At 37.1% G+C, this 9,181-nt stretch overlaps 1 protein-coding gene across 1 annotated transcript in view; it reads left to right on the forward strand.

Moving 5' to 3' along the window:
• Window positions 1-5,671, forward strand: part of RIOK3 (RIO kinase 3) — a 9,071-nt gene extending 3,400 nt beyond the window's left edge. Inside the window, exons 6-12 of the mRNA XM_009886631.1 lie at window positions 394-521; window positions 1,518-1,703; window positions 2,187-2,346; window positions 3,368-3,448; window positions 3,537-3,626; window positions 3,989-4,096; window positions 5,551-5,671. Of these exons, the coding sequence (XP_009884933.1) occupies window positions 394-521; window positions 1,518-1,703; window positions 2,187-2,346; window positions 3,368-3,448; window positions 3,537-3,626; window positions 3,989-4,096; window positions 5,551-5,652 (855 nt within the window). The 3' untranslated portion in view covers window positions 5,653-5,671. The remainder of the gene's footprint in view (window positions 1-393; window positions 522-1,517; window positions 1,704-2,186; window positions 2,347-3,367; window positions 3,449-3,536; window positions 3,627-3,988; window positions 4,097-5,550) is intronic.
• The last annotated feature ends 3,510 nt before the right edge of the window (window positions 5,672-9,181 follow it).

The raw sequence follows: 9,181 nt of genomic DNA on the forward strand, positions 1-9,181 counted from the left end.
ATTGTTACTTATATAAAAGGAGTATGATATTTGGGATATTTTGATTCATGATTTGTAAAGACTTATTGAAAACACTGTAGAAAGTACTCTTGAGCCACAGTCTGTACTTTATGTGTAACTGGTAAAATACTGTATAAAATACAGCTGATAAGGTACCTGAGGGTATGAAATCTTAATATGACATGCTGGAGCAGTTTGGCTTTGCTTCATCTGTTTGTTTGGTTTGTGTTGGTTTTTTTTTTTTTTTTTGTCTTTCTATCAGTTGAGAGAATGCTTTTAAAACATTGTTCTTTCCACCTAGTTGAATGAACACTTGCGGTATATAAATACTCTAAACTCACTGTAAAGCAAAGAATTATTTTAAAGAACTGAGTATTCATTTCCTGCCTGTAGGAGAAAGCAGTGGATCCTAAAACGCGTTTACTTCTGTACAAGATGGTCAATGCTGGGATGCTGGAAACCATAACAGGCTGCATCAGCACAGGAAAAGAATCCGTTGTTTTTCATGCATATGGAGGAAAGTAAGTATAACGTTTGTTACTGACAGTAGCTTTAAGTACCAGAGATGGTTTAAAAAGCAGAAACCACAAAAATATTTAAACAGTCTGCACTTTTTTTTCATTCCCAAGACTTAAAGTTTGTATTCATGTATATGCAGATAATAATCAAATCTGAAAACCAGATGGTACCAACCATAAAGTAAAAAAAAAAAATAAAAATCCCCACTTTCCTCTTTGGGGACCATTTAATGAAGGGGGATAAATCCACTGTAGCTTCCTGTGGAAAAATATGTACTCCTTTTATATAAAAAAAACACCCAAACTTTTGAGATTTTGGGGAACTCTTTCCACTGACCTGCCCCGGACTGCAGAGCTGTCATGATGAACTTAGGCTACCTGAAGATTGTCTTTCCATACAGATCGCTGTATTTATCAGCTCCGTCTGTGCAATTAAGTGGGTGTGCTGTTTGTTATTTTTAGTTTACTTTGAGAACAGTGTTGGAATGCTGTTCACTTTACAAGTCATGTAAGAGTCCAGTTTTAAAGACTACCATGCTGGGAGGATTGTAGTATGTTAGTGATTGTAGTGCAATGAAACACCACGAGTTTAAAGTGAGGTAAGAAAAAACTAATAAAACCCAAATACAGGTAACCTATTTAGAGACATCAAGAGAGAAGTAAGTTGAGAGTGAGGAGAAAAGATGCGTTGGTTTTTTTTCCTTCAATTGACCTTTGCTTGAATGATGTTCAGGAGTATTCTTTTGCTTAGTATTACGTACCATTATTGTTTTAATGCAAGATTTTCACTTGTAATTTGTTGAAGCAAGTACATCCATTAGCATGTACATGCATTAACTTGAATTGGCTTCCAAATTTTCTAGTAAATCAGATCTTTTCCTCTCTTATATTAAAAATCACTGTATCTTGCAATGTTATAAAAGAACTAAAACCATGCATTTACTTCTAAAGGTGTGAATAGTTAACTCTTCTACATTTTTTTACTTTTTCCACGAGAAGTGCAACTGAAGATAAAGTTATACCTCCAGAATGTGCCATCAAAGTGTTTAAAACAACTCTTAATGAATTCAAGAACCGTGACAAATACATTAAGGATGACTACAGATTTAAAGACCGCTTCAGTAAATTGAATCCACGAAAGATTATTCGTATGTGGGCTGAGAAAGAAATGCATAACTTAACAAGGTAAAGCAGGAAAAAAAAAAAAAAAGATAGATGCCAAATGTCTGTTGTTTTCCTATTCTCTGTTTAAGAAAGATATGCTATGTTTGGGTGGAAGTTTAGATTTGCTTTTTAGGCTAAATAATATACAACCTGACACAGATTGAAGAAGCCTCTGGTTTCTTACAGTTTAATGAATTGTCAGCATCTTCAGGGATTTGGCTGAAGAATTTACGAGCCTGTGAAGTTAACAGGGTCTAGCTGTAAAAGTAATTAGTTTTCAGAGAGCGTTTTTAGACCTACTTATGACTTTTAAGATCTGAATTTTCCTATGTGAAACATGTATTTTTATTCAGTTTTCAGTTTGGTCTATTTCAAAGACTTTTTTGACTCTGGATCAAGTTTCTCACACACAGCTCTCAGATTGGAAATGAGCAAGCAGGAACTAGAACTGTAGGGATTTGGAGGTTTTGTTTTGTTAATTGGTATCTATTTTCTGATTCACAGAATGCAAAATGCAGGAATTCCTTGTCCTCAAGTGGTTATCCTTAAGAAACACGTCTTGGTTATGTCTTTCATTGGCCAGGATCAAGTCCCAGCTCCTAAACTAAAGGATGTAACACTTAGTAGTGAAGATATGAAAAAGGCCTACTATCAGATTCTTAATGTAAGACAATGCTGATTTCTCCTCCAGTTCTGGGTTGTGTTTTCTTTTAGGGGAATAACTTAAAGGACAAATCAGCATTTATTTACTTTTCAGGATGCTTGCATCACTTTCAAGATATGGAGTCCAAAGGCTTATTTTGCTGCTGTTTAATGTGTGACTTAGAATAAACAAGAAATTATGCACTAAAAAAAAATAAATTAATAAATTGAATCTTAATCTGAGTAGAAAATATGCTGGAACTTGATGACAAATAGAAACTTCACAGCAGAGGAATTGTGAGCAAGTAGTCTTCCTTTTACAGAAGCAGTATGTGGTTTAGAAAGTTCTCTGAAGTTTTTCTGAGCTTACCAAATACTTAATTTACAATGCTTGAGCACTCTCCAGTGGATAACCCCTTCTCCACCCCCCTTTTTAACAAATCTAGAAATCAGAGAATGAATTAGAATATTGCGTGATGGATACTCTACTGTAATTGGTTCGAACGGGTACCTGTTAACTGTCCACTCACTATTAGCTTCCTGTAGACGTTAAAAAAACCCCAAACAACACCACAACAAAAAACCAACCAACCCAGCAGCTTCATAACGTGAATGTCCTGTGCCTCAAATCTTGAGACTAGTAGAGCAACACGACCATGTTTTAAGTGAATGTGCATACTAGTGGGAATTCAGTATCTAAAACTGCGAGACTGCTTTCCTGTGTGATAGGGGTGAGAATGACAGGTATATTTAAAGAACATGCTTATCTGTCTCATGCACTTGGGCTGGTTGGCAGAGCTGACATGAATTTACCAGGCTGATTCGTCTGACTTGCCAAAGCTAAGCTTGGTGATAAAAGCTTAGTTTGCTGGCAGTTCAACAAAACTGCGGTTCCCTGTATGAAACTTTATTGAAGACTTGGAAAAAAATTATATAAATTGGGTGGGTGATTGGGAAAAGGGTTTTTTGTGTTATTGTCATGCAAACAATATTTATTTGGAGTATAGCATACTTAATTCATTCATTAATTTGGTTCCTTGCAGATGATGCAACAGTTGTATAAGGAGTGCAACCTGGTCCATGCAGATTTGAGTGAATACAACATGCTTTGGCATGATGGGAAGGTGAGCTTATTCTGAATGTGGGGAGGAAGGTTTTCATCTAACATGAAATGTTAATGCAAAGTGAATTGCTCTCTCTCTGTGACTGCAGGTCTGGCTTATTGATGTCAGTCAGTCTGTGGAGCCAACCCATCCTCATGGACTTGAGTTTCTGTTCAGAGACTGTAGGAATGTTTCACAGGTAGGACCGCTTCATTTGACAATCCTCTGTTACGCTGAATGTTTTCCAAGATAAAATCAATTCAGAGCTAACTAAAAATCAACAAATACAACTCTGTAAAAAATGATCACCACCACCTGTGTGTAAGATCACTCTTGCGTATTGTCCATACTGATGGTGGTGTTCTCTGAAAGTGAAAAAAGTGTGGAAGGATAAAATGGTACGACGAGAACTTAAAACTTCTTTCAATTATTTTTATCTGTAAGTCAACAAAAGCACAAATGTCACTTTGACTAAATATTGTAATTGTAACTTGGGGAAGGAAAAGGAGTATTTTGTTTTGTGTTGTAAGGTGTTTAATGTGTGCTTTTTATCTTGATTAGTTTTTCCAGAAAGCAGGTGTGGCAGAAGCACTTAATGAGCGTGAACTCTTCAATGCTGTCTCAGGTTTTAAAATTACAGCTGACAATGAAGTAGACTTCCAAGCAGAGGTATAGCATTCTCTGTGTCTAACATTTTAATTTGTTAGCTAGTAACTATTGTAATACCTTAACTTTCCAAGTTTAGTTTGTATGATTAGTGTGTGCGAGCATAATTTCATATATAGTTCTGCATCTTTTTTTTTTAAACTTGATAATTTCAACATAGTAAAAGCGTTTTCTGAAACTCCGATTGAGAGAGCTCTCTACTCCCTTTCCTGATCTTCCTGTTTCCAAGTATAAAAGGCCTCATGTTGCACATAATTGTTTCTTTCAGTGTTAAGCTAGCTTTGTTGTCTTTCCTTACATATGTTAAAGGTTGTGCAGAGAATGGAAAGCTGGGTGAAAAATAGTAATTGTTCTACTACTTATTTTTCATGTTTTAGATTCAATTTACTGGAACTTAAAGTTTAGGCTAGCATTTTCAAATTTCAAGCCTAAAATCACGCTAATAGAACTGTGGACGAGGAATCCTTAGTCACCTTTGGCTTCTAATTTTCAAATTTTAGCTCTAACTCCTCAAGATGTGCATCCTGATACCAGACATTTATAAAAATAAGTTGTCAAACATGCCATATTTACTAATTAAAGTAAGGGCCACATGGCAATTCTTCTCCTAACAACAGTCCAGCATGTAGTAGGTGGGAGCTTGAAACTAGTTAGCTCCCGGGATAGGTCCTCAAACTGAGGAAGAGGCATAAAGGGAACACAATGTCACTTTTCCAAGATCCTAATGTACCAGTTAAGCAAAAACCAATTCACTCACTGGCTGTATGGTGAGCATTGGTGTCGGGGGTGGGTTTTGTTGCTGTTTTACATCTTTTTTGCTTGTAAGTATTATGGGGAAGGCTTACATTGCTGTCTACATGTAGGTGAATTTGAGCAGCCCATCCTTAAACTTCAGATTTTTACTTTAGTCACTAGAAACTAAAATTATTTCCCCCGGAGTTAAAGAGGAAGTAACCCAAACATAACAATCTGAAGATAATAAGTACCATAGTGTGTTACGTTGATTGCACAAAACATTTAACTGTCTTCAACTTTCACCATTAAAAGCAATTGCAGTGGATTTGTAATCTTAGTATTACTTGGAATATCTGCAATGCTGATGGATTTGCTGAGTTACAGTAGAGGTGTTCAGAGTTGGAGAAGGGGACGCTTCTGTGATTTGGGGAATACAGCTTGAAGTCTTAAGAATCATTCAGTCCTCCCTGCAACTCCTGCATTTCAGTTATACAGCATGAGACTTGAAAAGAGTGCTACTCCTTTCACTAGTTTGCTGAGAATGGATGTTTCAAGCTGTGCTTACAAAGTATATTGTCCCATACATGTGAGTGAATCATTGAAATACAAATATTGTATGTGCCTGATCAGTCATCTGAAGCAACCTTTTAACACCCTTTAGAAATGTTCTGGCACAGGTGTGGTTTTGTGATTTCAGCATGCATTTATTTTTGGCTCTCTAGATTGAAGCTTTGGAGAAGATGAACGAAGATCACGTGCAGAATCATGGAAAGAAACTGGCAATGTTTTCAGGTGATGGAGACCCACCTATATATGATGAATAGCACCGAGTGCGGAGCTGCTAATGAAATGAAACACAAATTTACTGCTTCTGACTATGTTGTTGCAGTGGTAAATGTCAACTACCAATGTCAAGGGAGAGTGGTTGACTGGGAATACCAAAAAGGAAAACAGCGAGCATACGGTGGTGCCTCAGTGGCTTGTTTTTCGGTGTTTTTTTTTGTTTGTTTGTTTTGTTTTGTTTTTTTTTTTAACTTAGCCCACACTTCAGGTTGGCACTGTGAGAATGGACTGTCACTACCTCTTCAGATGGTCTGACAACTTCACCAATTGCCCAGTTACAGTTAGACTAATGTAGCTGAGGTGGTCATATTTTGCATGATTCAGAGCTTATATGTTTTAGTTTGGTTTTGTGTTTGTTTGTTTTTTTTTAAATTAAAAATCATCTAGATCATCTAAAGTATTTAGTGGGAAAGCACACTAGGAGAATCCCTCTTTTTTCCCTATTGCTGCTTGAAAAACTAATTAAAAATTGTGTATGGACACAATGTCAGTGAACCTCTCATCCTTCTCCACCAAGGGCAAAATGGAAAGCCAAACTATGCGCTGCAATCACATGAAAATGTTTAAATTAACACAGTGATGTCTTTATATATGCGAAAGTCTGGACCTTTTTATTTGAAGTACACGGAATGTAGCTCTAACTATCTCTGTAAATGTAATTGGGTACTCTATGAGAGACAGATTTGAATCCAACCAGCAGAGGACGACTTTGGTGATGTGCCAGGAAATCCTGAGAGCCGCATCCAAGTTGCGTAACAAAGCATAAGTTCAGTTAGCTTCACTCTTAATATACACATGGTTCCAAGAACTCAGTGCAAGAAAAAACCAAATAAATAAATCTCTATAATAATCCTGTCTTTAAATGGAAATTCTGGGTAAAGCAACAAATATTCTTACTGCAAAGATAATCGCAGACTGTGAAAACTAAATAGTGGTCATCGTTATTTTTAAACTAAGCTTTTTGCTTACAAGTGCAAAAAGAAAACTCAAATTTCTCTTTTTCTCATGCTTTTATTCTTAATGTCAGTCTTTTTATTTTAGCAAGTTCTAAAAATCTAGCAATGTTTCTCTCCAAAACAACACATTTAAAAATGAGCTGATCTAGTGGGATGGCTTGGAATTAAGAAATTCTGATCAACTTCATTTTAACTGATTGCTGTTTCTGATGCTGCTCTTTATCAAGCAGAATATAGCGTTGGTACATGTGACATTCTCACAGTGTGCTGTGAAAGTGATGATTTTTTTTCTTATTTTTTTTTTTGTTATTGGAAAGATGGTGGTGAAGTAAAAACTTTAAGATCTTGCGGTGGTACTCTTGCGTGGTTCTTTGCTTCACACAAGCCTTCGTTGATCCTTAGTGCTGCACTAAAGCAGTGTTAGGGTAGGACTACACTAATTTATTAAACCAACAGAAAAATGACTGTTATGGCACATACTACATAGACAGTAAATAACCTTGAAGTTTTTGCCAGTTTCATCCCAGTACTTGGATCCTCTTCCCTTTTCTAAATTAGACAGTTATCTTCACTTACCCCTTACTTTTGAAATAAAGGAACTTACATCTTCTGGAGACTTAAGTGTATTCCTAATTGCTCAGCAAAGCCATTGCCCAAAATAACGGTATCGGGGAAAGAACAGAGTAGGTACTGAGAGGGAGGTGCTGCAGTTATCTAACCCCTTCAGGAAGACTGAAAGCTTCTGTTGTCAAATACAACCACATCTTCCTCAAAACACTCAGAGGAGAAGGCTTTTAAAAAGAAAAGCCTAGTCCTGTGCTAGGCATATTGCAAGTTTCAATACTCTAACGTTTCTTACAGAAATAATTACCTCAAAGCACTTGCTAATGTCTTACAACGTGCTTGTCAAGGAAAGATGTTGATTGTTAAAGAAATTTGCATCAAGTGAGGGGAAGAGAGAGAGCAGAAATAAGGGGAAGTGAGGGGAGGGTGGTTTTTTGAGCTGTCATTTGAAACGGAGGCACCTGCTTGTTTTGTTGTGCTTCAGTTGTTACAGTCATGTTTAATTTCTTTCTAAAATATTTTTAGCACAGATTAAAAAAGCACACAAACAACTAAATGAAGCCGTGGTTCTCAAGTCTGATTTAAAGTTGCTGGACCCGATTCTGTTGCCTAAACATCTTTTCACTTCCAGCAGTAAAATTGGCTCAGGAATTTGCTTTGAGATTTTGGCATCTGGGTACATTGTTGAGTAGCTGAAAACAAGAAGTTGCTAAAACAAGCATTTTGCTGGACTCCTTTGAAATAAAAGGTTCTAGGATTATTATTAAGCAAACAGAATCTTAGAAGTAAATCTGGATTTTTTCATTGTTAATTAAGCCATTGGCTTAATTAACTTTTTCTGACATTATGACTACTCTAACGGCCAATTCTAAAACTATCGCAATAGTTTCAAGTTGTGTGTTTATATACCTGTCTGCTGATTTCCCCCTCGGTTTCCACTACCTTAATATTCCTGTTGCAATTGTAGAAATGTGCTTGCTGTCCTGTAAGGAAGTAGAAGGTTTAACGTCAGTAGAATTTCTTAATTTTTGACCTTGGATTAACTAAACTTTTTTGCTAATGTGCAATGCATTTTTTCATTTTGTAAAAACTGATTAAGGTAGTTCAAATGCTGTGGAAGTCCTTGTGCTCCCTCTTTAGTTAACGTAGATTTGTTTGATGACGCAGGAGGGTTCTGCAGGACAAATAGCTTGCTGTGATTCCTCATCCTGACTTCAATTTCTCTAGTCCGGTGTGAAATTATTTCAATTGGACTAATGGGGTCCCAAGTCAGCAAACAGTTGTTTGCATGATACTTTGTCACTACAGAATCATAGGTACTTAAATTTTTATTTCTCCTGTATTAAGTTGTGTCACTCCAGCCTAATCTGAACTTTTAAGTTGGTATCTTTTCCCCCCTCTATTTTTTATTTCATTTATTTCCCTTTCTAAACCAATAAGCAGACATGTAATTGATGATGTTCTCACATCATTTCTAAATTATACTGTAGGTTTTGCAGCTAGTGCCCTAAGGTATTTGCCCGCACATCAATCAAAAAAGCCCATTGCTAGTTTATTGTCTGAACTAAAATACAAATAAGCATAAATGCTGAGAAACAGCAGAGTTTAACTTCAATAATGCTTTAGTAATATTGTGCCTGAAATAAGCAGTATTTTCAGGATGACTTCCCTTTCTGATCTATTTTACACCTAAAGAGCAGTTTCACGCCCAAAAGCAGTATAAATAGCGGCTGCTGCTTTTCAGCAGCTGGGTCCCCCCCCAAAAAAAAAAAAACCAAAAAGCTTTGGTGGGTTTTATGAGCAAGCGCTATAAAAGGTGGGGCCAAGCGTATTTATCTCCTGCGCGACACGTCTCGGCTGTGACTATTTCCCCCCCCGTCGCCGGAGCCCAGCAAACCTACTGCCCGCCCGCCCGCCCGAGAGCCCCTTCCCGCCCACGGGAGGGCATTTCAGCGCCGGGCCGCACGGCGGACCCGTACCACCGAAGCCC

Source organism: Charadrius vociferus, unplaced genomic scaffold (assembly GCF_000708025.1).
Source record: "Charadrius vociferus isolate BGI_N301 unplaced genomic scaffold, ASM70802v2 scaffold45, whole genome shotgun sequence".
NCBI classification, from domain to species: domain Eukaryota; kingdom Metazoa; phylum Chordata; class Aves; order Charadriiformes; family Charadriidae; genus Charadrius; species Charadrius vociferus.